This window comes from Seriola aureovittata, chromosome 18, assembly GCF_021018895.1.
Source record: "Seriola aureovittata isolate HTS-2021-v1 ecotype China chromosome 18, ASM2101889v1, whole genome shotgun sequence".
Lineage (NCBI taxonomy): Eukaryota > Metazoa > Chordata > Actinopteri > Carangiformes > Carangidae > Seriola > Seriola aureovittata.
The window spans coordinates 156,995-183,857 of record NC_079381.1 but is presented as its reverse complement, the minus strand read 5'-3'; the positions used below and the strand labels follow the sequence as shown (position 1 = coordinate 183,857).

Below are 26,863 nucleotides of genomic sequence, written 5' to 3'. Positions count from 1 at the left end.
ACTATAAGGTTAATAAACATATACATTGAGCAAATAAGGGTTTTAAAACACACTGAAAACAAACCCTGAGATACACTGGGAACAAATATGGAAGAGGCGAGAAGGAAGTTAACATAAGGTCAAACCAAAGACGAAATAAAGACCGAACCTTTATTTTACTTTATTGCTTCACTTCCGGTCATATTGCTGTGAGCGTGACGCACTTCACTTTCTCTCCCCGCCCCTGCCTCTCTCTGCCAAATAGTGCAACAGAAAGGAAATACACGGACACAGACTGGCGCATTACGCTGTTTTTCCTTGCTTAATAGTGGTCCATCCTGGTGTTGAATGCGACAGTGGAGGAGACAGACAGAAAGAGACAGATGAATTGAGAATAAAGGCAGTGTATTGACAGTTATTAAAGCATTTTCTTCCCGTCGCAAATGTGATTCAGTTAAGAGTTTATTATGCCTTCATATTCTGTTGGATTGATCAAAATAACACCATACCATATTGTGGATAAAAAAAAATTCAGTCTGAATTAACACACAGTCATGCAGTTGTGTGTGTGTGTTTTATAAACTTGTAAAAACAGAAAACAAGGTTAATTCTAGAGAAATTCACATGAATAGTTTGTTAGTTTGTGCAGCGAATGCTGAACTGAGTTTCTGAATGGTTATGTGACAGTAACCAGTGATGGAGCCACCTTTAATAGTGGCGGTTAGACTGAGACCAGCATCAGCTTTCGGGTGGCACAGTGGAGAAGTGTATGCATTCACCAAAGAAAAAAAAGGAGACTTTATCTTGTAATTATTCCATATTTCATATTAGAAAATATCTCATACTCAATTTTATCCTACTTTCTTGCTGTTACAAAACAATATTGTAATGGTCACAAAGTTGCTAACAAATATTGTCAGGTGTGGTCTTAGTACTCTGAACAAGACTAGGTCTATATGGCTGGACCACGTATGGTCAATGTGTGAAATTGAGGATGTAGCTCTTACTCACATTACTGGCGTATCTCTTCTATGGAAAGTAGCTAAGGTTTGTCCAAAAATTTGCTAGATTTGTTGCTAGGTGGTTTTTTGAAAAACAACCTTGGTGGCTATAAATGCTCCCCCAAAGAAACTGTTTGTTCCAATTCATTTTGAAAGAGCAATGGCGAATGGGAAAACTCCAACTCAGTCATGTTGCATTCGGCTGACCAATGGTGGAATTATAATCACTCAACTCTATAATTCAATCAGCCAGTCGGTAACAGACATTCCGCGATTACAGGGTTAGCCCCGCTGTTGCGGTCGAGCCAAAAACCTGTACATCATAGGCCTCAAAGCCCCGGACGCCCAAGACAAAGCAGAATTGCCAATTATCTCAAAGATTTATTCATTTATGTATTTTATTTTACAAAAATAAGAAAAAAATAGCCCTGAATCTATTAATTAGTCATTCCGATCATGCACTAAAGCCTTTGAAAATAACATGATATAGTTGATCAAAAAGTATGTTTTGGGTCCTCTGTGTCATTCAAGCAGCAGGGCCCATATTCACAAAGCATCTTAAGACTAAAAGTAGCTCCTAACGTGCCGATTTAGGAGACACCCCTAAAAATAGACTACTCATTTTTCTGACTAAGCGTGATTCGCAAAGCCACTAAAAGTAGCACCTAAGTCTGAGAGAAGTAAGAAGCACTCGAGAGGACTCACTAACTAAGACCAATCACAAAGAATCTTAAAGAGCTGCTGTCATTCCACGTCACAGTGTTTTGGAAACCTTAAATGATGCTGAATTACTTAAAAGATACGACTCAATCACGAGGGAATAATGATTGTTGTTGAGTTTGTGAGAGATGCAATAACATCTCCTACCAACTGAAACAACCCATTCAGTGCAGAATTCTGATTCTCCTGTTCTGTCTGCAGCCCAGCTGACTCGTGACTCACGTTACCCAGTCAGTGGTCTTGCCGACTCCTGATCCTGATTTCCAGTCAGTGGTCAGGCCAGCATCTGCTCCTAGTGTCCTGATTGCGGGCTGGCTGAATCCTGCTCCTGCTGTCCTGTTGGCGGCCCAGCTGACTCCTGATTCTGTTTCCCAGTCAGGGGTCCGGCCAACACCTACTCCTTGTGTCCCATCGGCGATCCAGCTGACTCCCCATTCTGGTTCCCAGTCAGTGGTCCGGCCAACACCTGATCCTGATTCCCAACCGGCAGTCCAGCTGATACCTGCTCCTCGTGTTCTGTCGGCAGCCCAGCTGACTCCTGCCCTTGTTACCCAGTCGGCTCCTGGTCACCCTCTGAAGGAGTGTGTCTCAATGTTTTTACTTCCTGTCTTGGTCCTGTTTCTGTGTGGTGATTGCCTGCTCCCCTCTAATGTGTTTCACCTGTGTTCAATCACCCTTGACTCCCTTGTGTTTATATAGTCTTTGTGCTCCCCTTTGTCTTTGTTGGTTCATCTGTTCATCTCTGGATTGTCCTTGATCTGTTCATCTATGTTTTTTCTGCGATCTGTTCATGTCTGGTGGGTCCTCAAGCTGTTCATGTTGCCAGTTCATGTCTCCTGTTGTCATCCCCTGTGGTTCCTCGTGTTTTGGCCAGCTGTTAAGTTCCTGTGTAACCCTCGTGCTTCAGTTTCCTTTTGTGGTTCACCAGCAGGTTCCTAAGTTAATAAACTTTTTGCACCTCATTCCCCTGTGTTGGCTGCATTTTGGGTCCAGCCTTACCCGCATCGTGACAGATCGTGACAGACAGGAGTCTGGACTCAGTCAGGACTGTTGTTGAGAGACACATGCAATGCAACATGGAGGCCATCTTAGACAATTCCAACCACCATCTCCACAGCATTCCTGCAGGACAGAGAAGCAGCTACAGCTGCAGCAAACGTCTCATCTCACTGCGCTGCAGAACAGAGAAGTTCAGGAGTTCCTTTGTTCCCACTGACATCAGACTATACAACTCAGCCAAAACTCAGTCAAAGGATGTGGACTAATTTAATTAAAATTGTTTGTTATTAATTATCAACTATTATTATTATTATTATTATTAATATTATTGTTGTTGTTACTAATGAGCTACTGGACACATGAATTTCCCCTAGGGTATAAATAAAGAGTCTATCTATGTAGAAAATGTTCTCTGCTCAGTAATTCAACACAGTCTTCAATAAACTGGACACATCGCAAAGAACAGCATTAGAAAATCATTTGTTGACTTTGAATGAAACAGTGTGAGATTAGTGACGTTGACCTTATCTGATGTCTACATTTCAGTTACATATATAATGTGCATTACAGATGCATCTTGTACTGCTGCATGGCCTGCAGCAGCTGTGCAGCAGTTTGTTTAAAGATACTGTTGACAAACAAACATGTCTAACTAGTAAGAGTCCTGTTGTCGACTCTTAGCTGGAATCTGTTTTTACAAACAAACAACAAAAATACGACAGACACATTCAGTTTTACTATGTCACACTGAATTTACTGTAGGACCAGTGATGTGTTTATCACTTTCTCACCAAGGGGGAACGTGTGTGAGTGTGTGGAGGTGTGTGTGGGCGGAGCTGTGGGTGTGTCACGGGGGGCTGACTGGTGGTCTAATATCACCTGCACCTGGCTGGGAGTTTTGTTTGTTGCTTGATACAGAGAGAGACTTTCTGTCTAGTTTAGCCACAACATCGCTGCAGAGCATAAGTGTTTTTTTGTGCTTGTAAATAAATGCCAAGTGAGACGCAGATGCCGATTCATGTTCTTGCTTTGGACACAGCGTGTTGGACAGATCTCCCTACGCAGCCCTCTCAGCGGCTAATTGTTGCATCTTTTGGATAGTCGCATTACACTTACTGCTCTTCAACTGTGGAAGAACTCCTGAGGTACAGGTACACCTGGTCGGGAAGGGAATCCCAGATTTACACCATCTGAGCTTTGAGTGTGAATTATAAAATTCTCACATCTTAATCAATCAATTAATCAATAAAATTATCCTTTCCTGACCAGTATCATAATATCCTATTATGATCAGCTAAATACAAGACAAAATACAAACCTAAGGATTTTTTTTCTCAATATATATATTGGAGGTTTAAGTGAAAGTTTAATACATAAATAAAAATCTCTTCAGAACACTTTCAAGTATAATTCATTCATTCAGTCACATATTTATATCTAACCCACTCTTTAAATATCCACATCCTGGTCTATCTATGTATCTATCTGAACTGCTGCATGATGGAGAGAAGATGTTCGCTGCGTTTCTGGATGCTGCTCTGCTCCTCCTTCAGCCTCTCCTGCTCCTGCAACACCTCCTCCTGAGGAGAAAGACAAGCACACACACACAAGCACACACACACACACGCACATGCACACTCACACATACACACACAGAGGGGAGCGTTTATTTAAATTATTGTAAATGTTCCCATATCACGGACTGTAAGAATAAAAGAATCACCCCATGTCTCAACCATTTTGGTGAATTTTTGTTACAGCACCATCACATTATATATGAAAGCAGTGGGATCTCTTTTCAAGGACACTTTGGGCAGTTAATGTAAAATAAGGCATAACTTACAGTTTTTTTCAATTGCTAGCAAGCATTTGTCAAAACTGTTCACACAGTCAACAAAACAGAAGTCTATGTGGAGCAAACTGTGAATCACGTTTCATTGCTTTCATACAAAATGCATTCACAATCAAACCAGAATGATGGGGGAAAAAAACTGTGCATTTCTGCTGCAGCCACATTGAAATCCATAGAAAATGATAAAGAAATATTGACAATAAAATGAAATAATAATAATTCCAACACAGCTGAGTGCAGTTTGCAGCTGAAAACCTACCCAGGTGACCTGTGGTTGGCCTCATTACTGAAGCAAGCAGATAAAAGGGGATGGCTTCTGAATGTTTTTTGGGGAAATATGGATCAAAGAGGACAGGTTGGTGGAGAGAGAGGAGTGGCAGGGAGAGGGAGAAGAGGAAGGAGAGGAAGACCAAGAGCTCTGCTCTCTGATGAGATAAGGGCCACAATTATTGACCATGTGGTGAATTTGGATCAGATAAGATGTGATGTTGATGAAAACATGTGGCCAAATGCAGAAGAGAGGGAGTGAATATGTTATACATGAAGCATTGTAAATCACTATGCAAAGATATAGAAATCATAAATTTAATTGAAGCAAACCGCTGCATTGCTGATTCATTCTTGTTACAATATACAATACAATATACAATAATTTAGTACACTCAATAAAGTGTGAAGATCTAATTCTATAATAATACACAGATTCATCTGAAAAAAATCATTCAAACTCTAAAGATAAAATGTCTTTTATGTAATGCTCTCTGTTGTTAGTATTTTGTAGTTGTGTGCGCTGAGACTGAAAGGGTTTGCTTCCTGAGTGAGACTTGTTGCCAGTGTTGTGGATGAATGAGCTTATGTTGTGTTTTGTTGCTGAGAAAGAGTTTTGCAGGTGAGATGAACTGTTTAGCTGAGATGCATGTTTGTAATGCAGACTGTGTGAAGAGTTTTGAAAAAGTAGTTTCAGTACTGACCAATGCTAGTTAGAAATTGAAAAAAACTGTAAATAACAGAAATAAAAGAAATAAAAGAACCATGAAACATAGAAGTAAAAAGCATAATTTCTAATCAGTTTTTATCAGTCCTCACAACTACAAGTGGCTATTTGAGGGTTAAGACTTTTTTAGATTTTAGGGTTTGGAGTAGGTCAGGGTTAGGGTAGAGCTTGGGGTTAGACATTTAGTTGTGATGGGCTAAGGGTATAGGGTAAGGGGCTAGGGTGTGTATGTGTTGACTGACTCTGAGTCTGCAGAGCTCCCTCCTCTCTCCGTCATTCTCCTCAGCTCTGGCTCGGAGCCATGCCTCATTCTGAGAACGATGTCTGTCCAGCATCTCCTGCAGCTCCTGACAGAGACACACAAAACAATGTTTTCAATACTTCAAACAACACAAAAATTATGTCAATTTGGTTAAAAGATTCTTTTTCAAATTTAATTTCAAAACTACTTGTTCAATTCCCACATCATCTAGTCACTTGTTCACATTGCAAAAGCAATTTCTCATTAATTTAAACAAATTGCAACAAGGAAATGAACAGGGTCAAGAGCTGGGAAGAAGAAGAGGACTAAGGCTCCGTGCTGGAAAGGCGGGGGGCAAAACAGAGGAAGACGCAGAAGAGGCCAAGGACATAGACACGTTCCCGATGAAATAAGTTGTTCTCAATCATGGCCTAACAATGGCCGAGGCTGGTGGAAGAGTACAGCTGGATGTTGGGACAACAACAGTGTCATCAATCATTCAAATGTTTTGTAGACAGAACAGGTGTGTAATCCAACAATGTGCACTGTACTGTAGTACTGTATTCTTACTGTAATGCTTCACATTACAGAAGAGCACTTGTGTTTTACAGTATACAGTAAATACTTTCTACAGATACATACTGTATATACATATATATATGTATATACTGTATATATATACTGTATATGTACACACACATACTATATATATATATATATATATATATATATATAGTAAATACAGTAATTACATTCCTCAAAAAATTTAAGGGAACACTTACTCATAACACCAGGTCTAACACCAAGACAGTGAAACTTCAGGGATATCAATCCTTCCATTTAGGAAGCACAAGTGATTGTGAATCAATTTCACCTGCTTTTGTGCAAGTGAAACTGGCAACAGGTGCAATGGAGAGGCAAAACCTAGACAACCCCCAAAAAGGGAATGGTTTTGCATGTGGTGGCCACAGAAAGTAGCTCTCTCCTTATCCCTCCTGACTTATTCTTCTCTAGTTTTGTGTTTTGCTAGTGTCCTCGTCACTACTGCTAGCATGAGTCCATACCTGCACCCCAATCAGGTTGCACAGGTAGTCCAGTTCCTCCAGGATGGCACATCCATACATGCAGTCACAAGAAGGTTTGCTGTGTCTCCCAGCACAGTCTCAAGAGCATGGAGGAGATACCAGGAGACCGGCCATTACAGGAGGAGAGATGGACAGAGTCGTAGAAGGGCATCAACCCAGCAGCAGGACCGGTACCTGCTCCTTTGTGCGAGGAGGAACAGGAGGAGCACTGCCAGAGCCCTACAAAATGACCTCCAGCAGGAAATCCTCAGAGCAATTGTCAGACGCTGGTGCAGGACAATGCCCAGCCTCATGTGTCCAGAGTGTGTGTAGGCAGTTAGTGGATGACGAAGGCACTGATGACATTGACTGACCCTCACGTTCCCCTTACCTAAATCCAACTGAGCATCTATAGGACGTTATGGATCGGTGCATCCTACTACATTAATTTCTGTATGGACACTGTAATACCGGCAAGAACTGTACACTGCTTTCCAAACAACAAACCCTGGATCACCAGTAACATCAAAACCCTCCACCAGAAAAAGGAGGCCTTCAGGGATGGAGACAGGGTGAAGCTCAGGTGTTTGCAACATGAGCTGAAGAGGAGATTAAAGCAGGCGAAGGAGGACTACAAAAAGAAAGTAGAGAGGAAGCTGCAGCACAACAACACCAGAGAGGTGTGGAAGGGGATGAGGACCATCACTGGCTATAAAGAGAAGAACAGCCACAACATCAGGTGATGTGGACAAGACCAATGAGTTCAACCTGTTCTACAACAGGTTTGACACAGCCTCACCTGTTCTCTCTCCCACTGCTTCAGCTGCAGCTTCTCCTACGGCAGCATCTCCTCCACAACCTGACACTGCAGCTGCAACTCCCTCCCCACTGGGGTCAAGTCTCCTGTCCTTTACAGAAGCGGAGGTGGGGGCAGAGCTGAAGAGGCTACGTCCTGGAAAGGCAACAGGCCCGGATGGTGTGTGTCCGAGGCTGTTAAAGGACTGTGCAGCCCAGCTGGCTGAGCCTCTCCAGAGGATTTTTAACTTAAGCCTTCAAACAGGGAGGGTTCTGGTCCTGTGGAAAACATCATGTCTTGTTCCGGTACCTAAAGTAGGACGACCGGCTGAGATAAATGACTACACATTACACATCATGAAGACCCTGGAGCGGCTGCTTCTCCACCTTCTGAGGCCACAGGTTGAACATGCACTAGACCCCCTACAGTTTGCCTACAAAGAACATATTGGAGTGGATGATGCCGTCCTTTACATGCTCCACTGGGCCCATTCTTAAAGACAAGCTGAAAGGGATGTGAAGGGACATTGAGGTGGTGCACACTTATAAATACCTAGGTGTGTACCTGGACAGTTAACTGGACTGAACAAGGATGCCATCTACCGGAAAGGACAGAGCTGGCACTTTTTCCTCAGGAGGCTCAGGTCCTTTGATGTCTGCAGCGAAAAGCTTCACATGTTTTTTCAGTCAGTGGTGGCCAGTGTACTTTTTTTACGCTGCAGTCTGCTGGGGCAGCAGCATGTCCGACATGAACACAAAGAGACTGGACAAGTTGGTAAAAAAGGCTGGGTCTGTTCTTTGCAGGAGTCTGGACTCACTCAGGACTGTTTTGGAGAGATGGATGCAATGTAAGATGGAGGCCATCTTGGACAATACCAACCATCCTCTGCACAACATTCTGGCAGGACAGAGAACCACTGCGCTGGAGAACAAAGACGTTCAGCAGATCCTTTGTTCCCACTGCCTTCAGGATATACAACACCTCAGCCAAAGGAAGTGGACTAATTAGTGCCACGGGTGCTCAGCTCCGAGGCACTCCTCTACAGCTAGAATAGCTGAGAGGAGTGCCTCGGGGCCTCTATTAATCTTCTGTTTCGGGTTTATTATTCTTCCGCCAAATTTCGGCGCGTAACTCGTCCCGCAGCTTTGAGAAAACCCCGGTAATATATACATCAAAACGTGCGTCTTGATCCCGCAAGGGGTGCTATGACTTTTGGTGTTAAAATTCCAATTTTTCCCAAAGTTATTCCCAAAAAACTGGGAATAAATAATGCATTAGAAATGCATTGGAATTTTCTTTAGAAACCCACCTTTTTTCGACAAAATTGCACCTTTTTGCTGAGTCACCCAGCTCTCTCATACCTGCACGTAGGATTGTGATTCAAACTATAAAACGGAGGAAAACTTCTGCTCTCTCAAAAAGATATGAACTGTTTTTACATAACATGTAAACTTTTCACACTGTGAGCACTCAAAGGAGGAGTGCAAATCACTTTTTCTTCAAAGTTAGAGTGAAAGCGTCAGTTGGCTAGAGTGCGTGAAGCAGTAAAAAATAACCTTTATTTTTATTTTTAACTCGAGCTCGCGGCCAAACCGTAAAAAGGAAACAAATAATTCTTTCTGAAAATGTAGACATAGTTGTTGGGATTCATAAAATGTAACTTTGACAGGCAGGGTCTGCACAAAATTTAAACAGGGGTGCCGAGTCCGGCAGCAATACCTGTCTCACTCTCATTGACACCTAATGTAATCATCTTTTTTTTTTTCAAAAGAATCTCTCTCTGTCTTCGCACTGAGCTTACTCACTCATTTTAAGGAATATCTGAAAAAAAAATAGAAACTTCTGGCTTCAGTGTCTGGCACGGTCTTTTCGGTTTTTGAAAAGAAGTAACGGTTTTCTCATAATTTGCAGTTGTTTGAAGCCATGTAGAAGCCAAATTCTGGGCAGATTTTCACATTGCCATGGCAACGGCAGCTCCTGACCTGTGTGCGTGCGTGCGTGCGTGCGTGCGTGCGCCTAGCAACCAGATAACCAACTCTCCAAGCTCCGCTAGCTTTACATTAGCCGCATGTTAGGTCTTAAATTACATTTAGTTAGGTCTTAAATATGTAAGTCCATTTACTGCTTCCTTCGTTGCTTTTTGTTTTGTTTTGTTAAAAGAGTGAATGAAGTTGTGACGGTCTCCGCTGAGACAGAGGAGAGGAGAAGCTACTAGCCCTCTCTCGCTGTCACTTCTAGTCGCGTTGCTCTCCTCCCCAGTAATGTTAAATTTAGCACAGAAAAAAACATAATAGTGGTAATTTAAATAGCGGTTCATGGGATTTATTAACCCTCAGGGGTCCCTCTGTCCTTTTTTGGACATTTTCTTCACTTTTCTTTTTTGATTTGCTGATCATTTTGGCTGTGTTACAGCTGAAGGTTTGGATTTCTGCAAGAAAGTGTCTTTTTTGACATATTTTTAAAATCTAATGTCAGTTACTGTTACAGGTCTATTATACACTGGTAACACATTTTGTACCCGCTGGGGTTCCTCGCGTCCAAAAAAGGACACACAAAGAAAATGCTATAAAATTATCATATATCAATATTTTTTTCTGCTTTTTTTGCATAAATCTCTTAAACCACTTCAGTTCTGCTCAAACCTACCAAATGATTATTAGTTTTCAGGATTTTAACCCTTTAAATGCCAGTTTGAAGACATGTTGCCTCTTGTTTTATAAAAAAAAACAAGACAGAATATGAGATATTTCCCACATAATACATGATTGAGGGATGTGACATTGTTTTATATCAGAGTCTTTTATATCAAGACATTTCTCAAAACCAGAGTATGATCAGGGTGACTTTTGAACACTGGAAATAAATCATGTACTCATCCCGGCAGTAGCCCCCGTGGCACTCAAAATTTCCCTGGAATTTTCTAGTTATTATTATAAACAATGAGCTAATGGACATATGAATTTCCCCTAGGGGATAAATAAAGTATCTATCTATCTATCTATAGATAGACCATACACAATACTGAGTCACAAGTTGGATCAGCCTGTGATTTCAATTTTTTAATTTGATTTTCGGTGTATGATTTGAATCCTGTTCAATCAGACAGAGAAAGTTCAGTTTGTGCATTTTCATTGTCAACATGACTAAACATTTTGACTATCTTGTTTGTCAACAATGACACAAGGACTTGTCATTCTGATGGTACTGACACATTCATTGACATAAATAATACAATCATTTTGAGGGATAAACTAAGGATTTGGGGCATGTTACTGGCTTTTGCAGGTAATCATTTGTGTGGTGCTGTTTGAAAGAACTGTTTTGAGAAATGCACTAATTTTGAAAATGTTTTGGAAATGTCAAAGACGATTCGAGAAATCTACCAAAGCGACTGACAAAAACTGTAAGGACTTGATAGATAGAGTGGATTCAATTATACAGATTAGAGTCAATTAGTTGGAGCAGTAATGGACCTGTTGCTGCTGTCGTCTGTGGGCCTCATGAGCTTCTTTCTCTCTTTGAAGACAAGCAGCAGCTTTAGACAACTCTGACTTCTCTCTGGAAAAAAAAGGTGGAAAAACATTTAGCTGTAAAAATCAACACAAATGTGATAGTCATATGAATAATCAGAGAGTTCAATCAATCAATCAATCAATCAATCAATCAATCAATCAATCAATCAATCAATCAATCAATCAGTCAGCCACATGATCTCTTCAAATGTGATCCAAAATTGTGACAAACTGTATTAGTTTTATGCAAATGCTGGGACATTTGTGAAACACTGTTTTTATATGCATTAACATGTGGTCTGATGTACAGATGTGAAACAAACTAAATTAAGAAAAACCAACATGTACCGATCCAGTTTCTGGAACTCCTGGTCCAGCAGAGTGAAGGCTGTCTGGATCATTTTAATGGCCTGATCTCGAACTGCACTGAATTCTCTGTGGACAAATGCCTGCACGAAGAAATAAATATCATCTTGTATTATTGTTAGTGTGGCCATTGATGTGCTTTAGGATATAATCAAACATAGAACTGACTGGTAATGGGAGTAACTGGTATCCAACTTTTTAATCAACAATTGAGGAGCATCTGAGATGAAGTACCCAAAACATGAGATAATGGAGGTCAGTGAGGGTCAGTTAAACGGATGGATAACAGTAGCACTAGCAGCAGAAATAGGAGCACTTGTAGCTTCAGTATTAGCAGTAGCATTAGTAGTAGCAGTAGTTGTAGCAGTAGTAGCTGTGCAAGAGAAATCTTCACCTATGCCAGATGAGTGAGCTTCCACCACATGATTTGTAGACTCAATTAAAACATAACGTGATATTAAACGTTGTGGTTTTATTGCAAAAAAATCAAAAGAAAGTCCAAAAACTGAGTTCAGCCACGGTTGAACTAAACTGTCTCAGTTGTGCAGTCACCTATCTTACCCCACTGCTGTAGCCGTAGTTATAGGGATAGCTATACTACTGCTGCTATAGCCACCACTAGTGCTTCTTCTACTGCTACTGCTACAGATACGGCTGTTACAGCTGCTACAACTACTGCAAGGAGAGACAGAGTGGCTATAACCAGTCCAGAGGACCTGCATAGCAGCAGCCTGAGACTTAACTGCTATAAACTATAACTTGATAAACTATATTTATGATACTGGCTAAACTTGCAATAGTGTTATATTACTAACCGTTTATCTCTACTTCAAGCTACAACCTGCTTAGGTTACATGATGACATTAGACCAGGTGGAAAGCAGAAGGCTGTAACTTATGATAGAATCATGTATAGTTATTAACAGCAGAGGCAGAGTTTGACGTTGCTGCCACCCAGTCAAAAAAAAGAGCAATGATGTTGCTAAGTGACAGATGCAGTAGTAGCAGCTTGCTGTCTGCAGGCACCTTTACTATCCCTACTGCTGTTGCTTTACTACTAAACTTAACTTTGGAATTGCTTAAATATCTCAGCCACCCAATTACTCCTTTCCCTTACAAAACCAATGATAGCCTATTACAACATGCACATAAAGGATTTAGATTAACTATATCTATTACCTATCTCTCTCTCTTTGAGTGTGTGTGTGTGTGTGTGTGTGTGTGTGTGTGTGTGTGTGTGTGTGTGTGTACATTAGCTGATGTGCTCCTGGACTGGATGAATGGAGTGGACTCACTCAGCTCATAGCGAACGTTGGGGACCTTTGTAGGGGTGAAGCTGTTGACAGTCAAAACCGGAATGAAACCAAAGTGTTAAAACTGAGAGCTGGCAGCATGGCACAAAACTGAACTGAACTGAACAAACACACACCAACACAAAGAGGAAATAGAAATGCAGGTGTATACAGCTGCTGACCTGTGGTGGACTCCCTGAAGACCAAATTCTGATAGAATCTCCTTCATCACTGGGGAGAAAAAGTTGTCTTTTTTCAAATTTTCCCATGACTATTTCTATCACTTTTTGGTTTTTAGCTCCTCTCCTAGTAAAACTCTTGGAATAGTTAAATCATTTATGTGTTATTTGTTCTTTCAACGCCGTTCAGATTGTGGTTGTATTCAACACTGCATGCTCTAGACCCTAGTGTCAATGTTATTTTAAAATCAAATAAATATGAATGAAAACCTGGTTGCCTCTCTGAGGGGTTGATGAGTCTCATCACCTTCAGGTCATTAAACTCCTGCTCTTCATTCTTTCCTCCGAATACATACAGCTGTCAACACACACACAAAAACTATTTTTTATATTATAAGATATGGCAATAATGAATATAACTATATAAATACAATGTTAAACTATTCAGTGGCACACTGACATGACCATGGAGGATGAAGGCTGTGTGTCCATGTCGACGAGCTGGAGGAATCCCAACATAAAGTGGAACCTTCCACTTCATCTTAGCTGGCGAGACATATATTTTAAGAAAACCTTCAACTCTTTGAGTTTCTTTAGAATAATTGATACTATTTATCAGTTAATCTGCAGTCCCTCACTCACCAATACTGAGTTTATGGATGTCATTGGACGATATCACTGTGCCGTCTTCATTTATGCTTCTGCCACCAAACAAGTAGATATCCTTCATGGGAAATGAGGAGCATTCAGTATAATCAAAAAGCAACATCATAAAAATAATCCATTACAAACATACACTTCAGATGACGTATATTTTGCTGAGTTTTAGACGCTGGTTCTGAGAGAAACAAAGGATTTCACTCAACTATACAGTCAAGCCCGAAATTATTCATACCCCTGGCAAATTTTGACTTAAAGTTACTTTTATTCAACCAGCAAGTTTTTTTTTTGACCGGAAATGACACAGGCTTCTCCCAGAAGATAATAAGACGATGTACAAGAGGAATCATTGTGGAAAAAAATATTTCTCAGCTTTTATTCACATTTGAACAAAAAGTGGCATGTCCAAAATTATTCATACCCTTTGCAAACTGTCACAGTCTATGGGAAAATCCAAAGTTCTATACCATTCCAAATAGTCCAAGCTGTTCTAAAGCATCTTAATTACCCTGATTCATTGGGAACAGCTGTTTTAATCAACTTAACAGGTGAAAAAAAGCAGCTCTCTGCAGTTGGTTTGTGGACAGTCATGGCTAAGACAAAGGAGCTCACTGAGGACCCGCGGCTGCGCATTGTGGCTGCTCACAAGTCAGGAAAGGGCTAGGCCATATATAAATGTTTTCAAGTTCCAGTGGCTACAGTGCAAAGTATTATTAAAAAATACAAGACGTTCCGCACTGTGGAAAATCTCAGAGGATGTGGTCGGAAGCCAAAAGTGACACCTGTGCTGGCCAGGAGGATAGTGAGAGAGGTGAAGAAGAATCCAAGGATCACCACCAAGGCCATCCTGGTGAATCTGGGCTCTGCTGGTGGCAACGTCTCAAGGCAGACAGTCTAACGGACACTGCACACTGCTGGGTTCCATGGACGCAGACCAAGGAGGACGCCACTTCTCCAGATAAGGCACACAAAAGCCAGCTTGGCCTTTGCAAATGATCATCTGGACAAAGAAGAAGACTTCTGGTCTTCTGTTTTATGGTCAGATGAAACAAAAATTGAATTGTTTGGCCACAATGATGTATCCTTCATTTGGCTTAGAAAAGGAGAAGCCTTCAACCCTAAGAACACCATCCCCACTGTCAAACATGGTGGTGGGAACCTAATGCTTTGGGGGTGTTTTTCAGCCAATGCACCAGGGAACCTAATCACAGTAAACGGCACCATGAAAAAACATCAATACATCAAGATTCTCAACAACAATATCAGGCAGTCTGCAGAGAAACTTGGCCTTGGGCACCAGTGGACATTTCAGCACAACAATGACCCAAAAACACACAGCAAAAGTGGTGAAGAAATGGTTAGCAGACAAAAACTTTAACGTTTTGCAGTGGCCCAGCCACAGTCCTGACTTGAATCCAATTGAGAATCTGTGGAGGGAGCTAAAGATTAGGGTGATGGCAAGGAGACCCTCCAACCTGAAAGAGTTGGAGCTCATCGCTAAAGATGAATGGGCAAAAATACCAGTGGATACATGCAAAAAGCTGGTCAGCAATTATAGGAAGCATTTGATTGCTGTAATAGACAATAAAGGCTTTTCTATTGATTATTGAGACGGGTATGAATAATTTTGGACATGCCACTTTTTGTTCAAATGTAAATAAAAGCTGATAAAAAAATTATTTTACACAATGATGCCTCTTGAATGTACAACGACTTATTATCTTTTGGGAGAAGCCTGTGTCATTTCCGGTCAAAACAAAACTTGCTAGTTGAATAAAAGTAACTTTAAGTCAAAATTTGCCAGGGGTATGAATAATTTCGGGCTTGACTGTATGTATTTATGGCTGAAATCACAAAATAAAATTGAACCTAAACCTCTAATAAACTTTCAAAGAAAAAGAAAAATGTGCCAGTGTAATAATTATAGACTGAACACACACTATCCAATGGGGACATGATGTCCCGATGAGCTGAGACTGCTTTTTGAGAGTTAAGACTAGTTTTTGGTTAGAGTTAGGGTAAGGGTTGTGTGTGTGTGGGGTGGGTGGGTGGGTGGGTGTGTGTGTGTGTGTGTGTGTGGGGGGGGGGGGGGTGTTTACTTTATCATGGTGGGCAGTCAGTGTTTGTCTGCTACAGGCTGCAGGTGATTCTCCCTTCACCTCCCATTTCTGCCACAACAGATTCTCTAAAAACCAGGACAGACACTAAGGTAAGAGGTCAGAGAGTATTGAGGAATCTGTGGAGATAAAACTGTTGAATTTTAGGTTTGCTAAAGGTTTGTTGAGGCATTTTTGTTTGTTTTGTGTGCACGTTGATGATGCAACAATCTTCAAGTGGCAGTAATATGCCAAGATGTGCAGTAATTCAACAACAAAGGCTAGTAGAAGAAGACAGCAAGCTACTTTACACACAATGCTGGATTGAAGACACTGAAAAATCAGCTTTGCATGTTTTATGCGATAGAAAAATACACACCCTGTGTTTTGATGAGTAACAGAATGTAAACATAACTTTTTTTTTTCTTTTTTTTTTTTTTTTACAGAAAACTCCATTGGGCACCTTTAAACATTTTAATATACCATATTAAATTGAAATTTAAAATTCAGATGGAGCTTCTATTGATTTTCATTCCAAATGCATACTTCAAAGTATATTCCTGATATATTTGAAGTAAGACATATCATGAAATAGACTAACTTTAATTTTCAAACTGGCAGACAGTGCTATCTACACACCCTTTGATTTCCATGAAATCACTTCTCACTCTTTCTTTTACCTGTATGTGGATGGGTGAACCAAGTGTGTTTAGTTGTGTTGTCACATTGTGTCACAGTGTCTACCTGTGTTGAGGACATAGATGTCTTTACAGAAGTCTCCACCTGCTCCATAACCTCCAAACATGAACACCTGATCACCAACCAGAGCAAAACTATGACCACACCTACACACACAAGAAACACACACAATCAACACACATATGCAACATTTTTTCTCAGTGTACGTTAGTGTTAGTAAGCTGCAGATACTGGGTATTAGAAACTCATATTATACAATGATTGGCAATAAAAAAATTATATTTGAATCTAATCTGATGCAGCATTTCTCTTATAAACCTTCTGTGAAACTTATAATAATCAGTGGAACCAAGAGTCTCACAGGGCAGGAGGCAGCGATCCACTAGTTTTAACTGGCGTCCAGGTGAGAGACACTGAAACACAGCAGAGAGTTTGAGAGATAGATACAGAAAGTAGTTGAAAAAATTACTGTTGGTTTTTTGCTTTGTTTTGTTTGTTTTTAAGCAGGAGGTAGTTTTTGTACATCGATTTTTCTACAAATGGAAGGAAAGATGACAATCAAGATAATAATGCTGCATGTGTATTTTTATTTTTTGGACCTGTGCTGAAGACCAGGAGATCGTCAATTGGACTCCCTCCCAGAATGCCTCCATACACATAGATATTGTCTCCCACAGCAACAGAGCTGTGGCTGAGGGTTCTGAGGGCCACACCCCCAGTTGCTAAGCAATCCCAGGTCAAAGACACTGTTAGAAAAAGAAAATACCATCACAGCCATGTTTGACTTTGCAACACTCACACACCAACACACAAAAAGCAAAAAAAAAAAAAAAGGCTGCATTTCCTCCACCTGCTATGTAATATCCTCACCTATATCAAAGCTGTAGACTCCTGGGAGACACTGAGTGGCGTTGGGGCTGGACACTCCACCAAACAGATACAACTTGCCTTTCACAACACTGAGAAGGAAAAATTACAAAATTAGCACAGTAAAAATGCATTTGAATATTTTTTATAGAGTGTTGTCATTGCTAGTGCTGCTAATGCCATCGAGGATCAACATTTCTGCGCAGCCCGCAGCTCACTGATCTGGTTCTAGGCAAAAAAACAGAACAATGGTGTGCTGCAATTATCAACCAAAACTGTGGCGTGCCTATCGAACATGCAAAATTCTTTTAGAAACATCTTTTAAATTAAATTAAATTTCTATAAAATATTAAGCTTCATCTGTTTGCAAGGTGCTTTTTAAACTGTTAAATAAAGCTAGCCCAAACAGAACTGACTTTGTTAACTTTGTGTTAGCCCAGGAGCTAAATACTGATGTGGACAATAATGCAAAGCTTACTTGAACTACTGTTAAGACACAAGTGATAAATCATGTAAAATAAAATACAATAAAAAAAAGGATTTTGTCTCTATTCTCTCCATTTTATACTTATTACTTCCATTGTGTGTATAAATATTGAGTAATAACTGAAGTTAGTCAGTCCTGTAGTTTACCAGAGAGTGTGTCCCTCTCTGGCTGAGGGTACTTCTCCGCTCTGAGGAATCTCCTCCCATGTCACAGCATCAGGAGAAACTACAAACAAGAGCATGCCCAGCAGAAACAGTCTGACATTAACTTTAACTGTTTTATTTGCATCTCATGTTCATAACAGATGTTCATCATCAGACAAAAGAGCGAAAAAACTCAGACGTAATGATAATTCATGCATTTATTTACAATATATCTTAAGTCTGACTTTAAATGTGATTATATTTAAACATTGAAATAATATTTTTATTCCAGTCATGTGATCATATTGTTTACATTTCACTTTGTTGAATATCACTTTTGGACGTTGCTATAACTGAACTTACCACTAAGCATCAGCGTTTCTCATATCATATTAAGTAGGCTACTTCATTCATGGTTCTGACGATGCTTATCATCTCTGCCTCTTTCACATGAATGCTCTTGTAACTGGATAGGTAAACCCAGGGTTAACTGAGCCCCTTGATAACCTGCTTCGTAGTACAGCTTATAAGGCAGGTCAATGTTAGGTTCAGTCAAGCCAGATAACTAAAAGTTATCCTGGGTATGTTGAACTTGCTTCGTAGTACAGGCCTCTGGTTAACAGCTTTCCTGGGTTTACAGACCGAGACTCTATCAGAGTTTGTCTCATCATGGAATCTGCGGATGTTACTGTCTCTGTTGCTCCATGTAGAGGACCGAATTGGACTTACAAGGAAATTAATAATGAATGGAAATAAATACATAAAAAAAAATCTATTTTGAAATATATTAATAAAAATTTATTATAATAGACCTGCTAGCAAAAACACTGCACAATAGTGGTCCACAGGGCACCTTAAATATCTTTTGCACACACAACAAAAAATATCTTTCAGGACTTTGGCAGCTCCATAGCATATGTAGTCATCTTTCATTTTTACCTGTTAACATGTAGAAGTCGCTGAAGTAAACAGGTTTGTCCTCCTAAATAAATGAGAAGAATTTAGCAAAAAATAATGTACCCTCCAGATGTTTTAAGTGTAAACGGGAAGCAGGCAGCTGTTCATCAAATCTACCTGAATAAAAAGGGCTTGAAAAAGGAGAAAAAATTCAAACCACCTCTTGGTTGATGCTGGAGGCTCCTCCAAACAGGAAGGCAACATTTCCTGCCACAGCTAACGTGTGTCCATACCTGTGAAAGAAGACAGGAACACTAAGAGGGGTCAAACACACAAACAATAAGAAAGCAGACAAACCTACTGGTCATACCAGCCCAGTTGATGCTGTAGTGTACGATGTATCTCACGGCCTCTGCTTTCAAATGTGTAGAGCTTTTCATCCGTAAGAGTAAGAATGTGACTCACCTTGGTCTTGGGGCCTCTCCTCTCATCTCTTTCTCCAGCCAGTGACCACTGGCTAATGCCATCTTCACATCTACTGTGTCTCTCACACACACACACACACACACACACACACACACACACACACACACACACACACAGGAATCACATGACATTCCTGAACTGTGACTCAAAGAAACAAAAGTCTGGTGAAAATTTTTATCAGACCTGTTTCACATAATCTACCATTACTCTTAAACACTTTGTGCCGGTTCAAGTTAAAGACAGATATCAACTCCTGAGTGTGAGTGAACCTGCAACATTTGATGCCATTTCACCACTAGTTAGTGCTACAGCAACATGATGAACTTAAATTGATATATTTTGATGCAAATGAATAAATTCTCTACATTTTATGTAATAAACATAATGCACTGAGAGAATTGTGTGGCCTTGATGGACATATTTTGATGTTTTCCAGTTATCTTCATAAAACCTACCTGTTGAGGTTTGTGTCTGTCAGAATGTCGCTTTCTTGGTTTTCTGGTTAGATCGTGGTTTTGTTGAAGCTGGTCTGAGCGACAGATGAGTCATCACAGCTCACAGTCCAACTGCTATCCTCTGCGTCTCAGCTTACAGGTAAGATCCACTTTCCTCTACAGGTACACTGTTACTTAGCAACACCTCCAAACATATTGGTGATCTGCTCTGGTCAGCTGTATGTTGTATATCTAACAGGAAAGAGTGAGACACTGAGAAAAAAGAAAACTCTGTTGCCATGGTAGCTTTAAAATAATTATTGTAGTATGATTGCTTAACAAAAACAAATATTGAATGACAAATATTGTCCTCTTGTTTTCATTTTCAGATGCCTGCCACCTCTGTGACCTCAAAAGGATTAAGAGGAGGACAATTACATATCCTAACCTTCTTAATTCTTAAACAGGATTCATTAAATTATAAAACGGTGTGGCGACGAGCTTTAAATCGCCTCCTTCTGTTTCTGATTCTCTACTGATTGATTATATAAGGCGGTCACGTTTCCCACCGTCACTACTCTTTTTTTTATCATGTTTTATTCACACACACACACACACACACACACACACACACACACACACACACACAGCTACTGACACGTGACAAACAGGAATACTGCTTCATTTTCAAAATAAAGAGCACATGTTGATAATTTAAACACTGATGGAAAACTCCCTGATAAGAGATAATAAATCATGTGTTTAAAGTAAAGATAAAATGAAAACAAAATTAATTCAATTCAATCAAATGCATTGGTATACTGTTCTCTTCAGGCGCTTTGATTGTAAAAGCTAGATCAAATTTCCGGTCTGGTTGTGATTGTTTCTGTCTTGATGTAACAGTCTTTCCCTCGGGCTCCGAGCCGAGAGATGCGTTAACAGACTGCGTCGTGTTGTCTGTCCTTTGTGTTTACCTTCCTTCCTTTGTTAATCACATTTTTAAGGTTTTCAAATCAAATGTGCCATGTTTTTTGTTTTCTTTGCCGTTTTGACCAGCAGCTGATCAGCGAGGCAAAGACCCGGGCCAGGTCCTAACCATACCGTTCTGCATTGACTATGTCAAGTTTCGCCAGTGACACAAGATGTAGAGTAAGAGAGTAACTCGACTTTCAAAATAAATGTTAAATTAAATGAAAGAGAAAAAACATGTAAAAGTTTATTTAAATGTATCAAATTGCAGTACTGATCCAGGAAGAGTTGTCCCGTCTGTGGGACACTGAGACACTTTTCCTTTGGTACTTCAAATACTCGGTCAAAAAATATTTGGCTCCAGCTAGAAAATATAGCAAAAACCCATTGTTTTTTTTAATCCATTGAAAACATTATACCCAATAGCTATTTGATTAAGGTATTGTTCATTGGATTTTAAGAGAATCTTTAATTGAGAACTTGCATAGATTTTATGTATATTTAACGTCTTACCTAAAAAATATGTTATTATTTAAGTGATTATGAAATCAAGGTGTTCTTAAGGGGTTAAGTTTTTGCTTTTCAAATTAAGTGATACATTAAGGGACCTCTCAGTGCCAGACACCTGGATTTAGATTATGGTTTGTTTGTGTACTTTAAGCAATCGCCTATAGAAGATCGGTCTAGTACCCAAAACCTACTTTGAATTATGAAATGGAATTTACAGTCTAATTAATAATTTTACACAGATTGTAAAAAAAAAAAAAAAAAGTCCTATCATATTCAGTGAATACATTTTTCCAAAAAAGGTCATGAAGATTGTAAGCAAGCAAATGCCCAAGGGTTTCTATCAGTTTCACAAAGTTCATACTAATACTGTAAATAATGTTTGGTTGGGCAAAACCTGCGACCGAAGTCTGAGGTCAGTAAGCGTGGCGTATTAGAGCACAAATTATGATTTTGTTCTGAAAAGAAGCTCAGCCCAAACAGGAAGTCCACTAGCTTCCGTCTAGCTTGACAGTGTCAGTGCGCTTACTCTGAGAGCTGCGCACCGTCGACGATCTGACGGAGAATTTGCCGGAAGAAGTTGTGGATAATATCTGTCACGGTTCATATTTTGTTATATCCTTTAAGTCAGTTTAGCCTATTTGGGGCTCAATAAGGAGACATCCTGGAAGCACCTGGAGAACCGCGGATATCTACGCGGCATGGTTGCTTCGTGACCCGCGGCAGGTGTGAAGAGATGGCGGGGGAGCCACCGGCGGGCACCGGCCGAGTGGTGCTGGTCAAGAAGATCATCATGAAGGACGGAGGCGCGGTGAGTGGATGGCCCGCCATTTTATTCATATTTTGTTATTACTTGAACAACATGTACGATTGTTTATCTTGCTTTTATCCAGGCGATTTTATATTTATTTCAAAATTCTGTAGGTTGTATATTAAATTCACTTAAATCACCGTACACCTCAGAATTCCCAATCAAGTTAGTATATGTTTGTTTGTTTGGTTTTTTTTGTAAAAAAAAAAAAAAAAAAAAATGATAATAATATGATATATATGTTTCATGTCACAGCAAAATACCCAGAAACATGATCATTGGAAACGTTAAGCTGCTCAGAGCAACTTTGATTTTCTCTACTGATGATTCCTACCGGAGTTTGATGTTTTCGTGAACATCGCTGTGATAAAATAGAATTGATGAAACGTCACAGATGATAAAATGAGTGAATAACTGGAGCGAAAATGCCGATCTGGTCCAAAATGGCTGTTTTTGCTGGCTGGAAATGACTGTGTATTGTAATGGAGACATGGCTGAGCATGTATAATGTGGCCCACAGACAGCTTAGTGCGATGATGCTGATGTGGTCAGAATGGATCCATTATCTGTTACGTAATAGCGCTCTGCCTGAGGGCAGGCGCAGACTGCAGCTTCAACCCTCCACAGCCTCCATGGCTCCGTCAGCGTCCATTTTAACATCCTTCATGAAAAATAGTCCGACATTACATTGTGTTAACAACATGTAGAATAACAGTGTAATTTATAATCGACTTTCTAGTACAAATAAAATGTCATAAACAGATACGTGCTATTAAAATGACTTTTGTCTCAAATATGAGAAATTTTGTTGTTACATCACGCAAATGGAAAAAAAATAGAAAATTCCTAGAGAAATTTTTAATGTGCCTGCTGCTTTGTGTGTGTACTTCACTCCTCACGTTTCAATCTGTACAAAGGACATTTAATTTCAGTTTCATTCATGTTATATGACTTATCCTGACACTGACCTGGCCCAAATGACCGTACAGTAATGGTTTTTAGCTAAAATTATCCTCACAATTATAGAAAGACATGTACACACACACAACTAACCACACATCAACATGCACACACAAGTACAGGCAAATACACTGTTGATTTACCTTGTTCTCATACCTGAGTTAAAAGGCTAAGAATTAATGAGTTCAATTAGCCAATCAGAATCAGCTTTGCCCATTTCTGCCCTGTAACACCTGCTCCTGAATTTGTGTTGCAGTCAGTGGGAGAGGTGAAGGGTACTCCCACAACTTCCTCAAAAACTGTGAAAGATATCAGAATGAGACCAAAACTGGGTGATACAGGACAAAAAAAACCTCTACATTTTCTATATAAAAATAGGTTGGAAATTGAGGGATTTGAAAAGAGTTTGACTTTTTTGAGGGAAATTTTCAGGGATGGCAGTTCGAATTCACAGATAGCTCCGGTTAGTGAGTGGAGCTGTACCTAAAGTAAGACAGCAGACATAGTTAAAGATGTAATAAACATCACAATCCTCTACACTGAAGTTACAACATCACTGCACTGAGCAAGCTAGAGAGAGGGAGAGAAGAGAAGCTAGTGGTAACTGCTAAGCTAAAGTAACTAGCAGATCTGAACAGCATGTAAACAACTTCTGAGTTAGCGGAAGTCGCTAAAAGTAGCAGAGAGCCCTAAGTGCTGGAGCAGAAATAGTGTAAGTTTAAATGTACAGTAGGTAGTTATACACTGAAATAAACAGAAACACATAATTACATGGTATCGGATGGGTGCATAGACCGTGTACTTGCTGATACGCAATCCAGTATTTTAGGCAATATCGGAGGCATTTCTGAAAACAGCAACATTAACTGTGGTCAGAAAGAGCAGCGATCAACTCTACCAGTAACAGAAACTGACTGGAAATGGGACATCACACTGATGTCAGCACATCAGCACGTGAACAGTGTCACTACTATTAGTTAAAAGACATCAGTGGAAGTAAATCACTGTGTAAAAATGTTCTCAGATAAAATTACAAAGTCAGTTAAAATTTTACTTTTGAAAATGGGGAGGGAGGGTTAAACATGTTATAGGGTGATAATAATAATATATGATGAATCTATAAAATTAAAGAACCTCTTTAGGTTACCAGATATATCAGTTCCCAGGTTAGAACAGCAACAAAATCAACCAATTAATTGTAGTTAGGCACTTGGGAGCCTGAGCATACACCTGATAATTGCTAATATACTCAGTTGGCAATTTATTATTAAAATAGTTTTGGACAGTTGTGAATTCAATTGATCACTGTGGAGGATGTAGTACAGAGGTGTTTCTGTTATTTAGCCTTAGGTGGGGGTTTTGTGTGTGTGTGTGTGTGTGTGTGTGTGTGTGTGTGTGTGTGTGTATTGCTATGGGAGAGCTACTACGATGGTTGAACAGTTCCTGTAGCTCAAAGCTCAAAGAAAATTCAATATGCTTGCTGCTGTGTTGCACTCTCCAGTCTGAACTGTAATCTGTGTGTGTGTGTGTGTGTGTGTGTGTGTGTGTGTGTTGTGTGTGTGTGTGTGTGTGTGTGTGTGTGTGTGTGTGTGCGCGCGCGTGTTTCTGTGTTTGTAAACATCACAAAGATCAAAGACTGTCTTAACGAGCTGGTTCAAACACCTGTGTCTAGCTGGAAGACAGAGCTGACACAGATCTGGGTATGATTTGAGCTCGGCGAAAAAACGGTAACTCCTATCAGATTGATCAACAGACCATGATGGGCACAAGACCTTCGTGCACTGTATATCTGGCTTTGGTGTTTCTAGAGCCAAAAATGTGGACAAAGAGCGAGCTACAAAAAAGTCACTTCTGCATTTCTTGGGGAAATCAGCTCCTGAATTTGTATTCATTGAATGTCGATGGGAGAGGTGGTGGGTACTCCCATCTCATTGAGGCTAATGTTCAAATTCTGTAAATCTCTGTGCTGAGATAGACACATTGTAAGAAACAGGACAAATTTCTCAACTATTGACGAAGCCGTGTGTAGATTGAGTAATATGACGCAGCAGTAGAGCTCCAAAGTTGGTCGTTTTGAAGACGTCTCCCCATTCATTCTCTATGGAAATTTTTTCGCCTTTGATTGCCATTTACGTTGCCATGGTTACTCGAATTGCTTAGAAAAGTCATAGCACACCATTCCCGATTGAGCATTGATATATATATTGTCAGGGTTTTTTCGAAGCTGCGGGACTAGTTATACGCCGAAATTTTGATAGGGAAGAGGAATAAGCCGATAAGTATGCAGAATAATAATATCATTCATTGCTATTGCATTGCAGTCACATAATTAGTATCAGAAATGCCTCCGATATTGCCTAAAATACTGGATTGCGTATCAGCAAGTACACGGTCTATGCACCCATCCGATACCATGTAATTATGTGTTTCTGTTTATTTCATCATAGTGTCTAACTACCTACTGTACAAACTTACACTAGTTCTGCTCCAGAACTTAAAGCTCTCTGCTCCCTTTAGCGATTTCCGCTAACTCAGAAGTTTGTGTTTACATGCTGTTCAGATCTGCTAGTTACTTTAGCTTAGTAGTTAGCACTAGCTTCTCTTTCTGTCCCTCTCTCTCGCTCGCTCAGTGCGGTGTTGTTGTAAGCATTGTGATGTTTATGACATCTTCAGCGTTGTCTGCTGTCTTACTTTAGGAACAGCTCCACTGGCTAACCGGAGCTAAATGCGAACTCTAACTGCCATCCCTGTTAATTTCCCTCAAAAAATGTCAGACAAACTCTGTTTAAATCCCACAATTTCCAACCTTCATTGACTATTTTTATGTTGAAAATGTAGAGATTTTTTTGTCCTGTATCACCCAATTTTGGTCTCATTATGATGTATTTTATAGTTGTAGTGTACATACCGGGTCTGGCACCAGGCATGATCCATTAAAGAAGTTGCTTGTAAGGACATGCAGAATTATGGACCCAAAATTGACACTTTGTTACTCTTCCCACCATCAAACTATCAAATTGATAGGAAACAAAGACAAAGGACCCTTCTCTCACAAACAGACCACGCTTTTAGCATGCCAGAGGAACACAGAATCAGACCAAGGGTCAAAGGGTCAGCTCCAGAGGATCAGCGAATGGACACCATGTAACTGGAGAACATACGCTAAATCTCCAGTTTGTATCATAAGACTCCTTCTAATGATATTTGATTGTTTCTTATACAGGACAAGTAACACCAAAAGGACTGATTATCACTAAGGTGTGAATCCTGGCCTCTCTGTGTTCATGCATGAGCATGAACACACGCACACACACACCAGCCTGCCTTCCTCTGTCCCTCTCTAGATAAGAGTCATTAACTACAACTACAACAGACACAGATCTGAGGAAGAATAAATAATTAAATGTCTAACTGTTCTGTAACTCATGAGATGTTTCTATGCAATCCCAAACTTCTTATCCTATAGAATGTTTGAAATGTAACATGTAGACTTTAAGACAATGTGACCATACTGTCAGCATCCTTCACACAAGGTAACATACACTACTTGACATCCAGAATGTCCATATTATTATTATTACAGTCAAAGAACTGCTGTATAATCCACATTTATAGACTATAAGCTTCAGGAAATGTTTATTATGTTGTTTGATCAGTTAACCAATTGTAGTAAATAAATGAAGTTAATCTAATCTAATCTAATCTAAGTATGCTAAATTCCAGGTTTGAAAGATGTATTATGAAATCAACACTTGTATTATTCCTGTCTGTCATTATTAGTGCCATTAGGTTTATATGTTATTTAATTTAATGTTTTATGGTCATGGTGGAAGATGGATGTGTGAGTTTATAG

General features: G+C 39.9%; 2 protein-coding genes across 7 annotated transcripts in view; one reads left to right on the top strand and one right to left on the bottom strand.

The window, feature by feature from the left end:
* Positions 1-20,349, bottom strand: zmp:0000001301 (kelch domain-containing protein 3). Of its 5 annotated transcripts, none has more exons than XM_056402961.1 (20): positions 20,212-20,349; positions 19,785-20,015; positions 19,309-19,381; positions 19,064-19,136; positions 18,886-18,928; positions 17,950-18,028; positions 17,320-17,408; positions 17,049-17,195; positions 16,811-16,862; positions 16,495-16,595; positions 15,754-15,839; positions 13,637-13,718; positions 13,455-13,540; positions 13,265-13,352; positions 12,998-13,046; positions 12,775-12,859; positions 11,507-11,607; positions 11,120-11,204; positions 5,788-5,892; positions 1-4,279 (listed from the first exon to the last, which is right to left on the bottom strand). In XM_056402961.1, exons 3-20 carry the CDS (start codon positions 19,368-19,370, stop codon positions 4,181-4,183), a joined length of 1,512 nt encoding a protein of 503 aa, XP_056258936.1. In that variant the 5' UTR covers positions 19,371-19,381; positions 19,785-20,015; positions 20,212-20,349; the 3' UTR covers positions 1-4,180. The 5 variants fall into 5 exon arrangements, with proteins under 5 accessions (XP_056258936.1, XP_056258938.1, XP_056258935.1 ...); XM_056402963.1 differs by having other exon boundaries at positions 19,785-20,036; positions 20,212-20,328; XM_056402960.1 differs by having other exon boundaries at positions 19,309-19,387; positions 19,785-20,303.
* A 1,365-nt stretch (positions 20,350-21,714) lies between these two features.
* mfsd14ba (major facilitator superfamily domain containing 14Ba) overlaps positions 21,715-26,863 on the top strand; it is a 28,841-nt gene continuing 23,692 nt past the window's right edge. The window contains exon 1 of one of the 2 annotated variants that reach the window (XM_056403427.1): positions 21,715-22,050. In XM_056403427.1, the coding sequence (XP_056259402.1) occupies positions 21,976-22,050 (75 nt within the window). In that variant the 5' untranslated portion in view covers positions 21,715-21,975. The remainder of the gene's footprint in view (positions 22,051-26,863) is intronic. The other variant, XM_056403426.1, reaches the window with a different exon arrangement.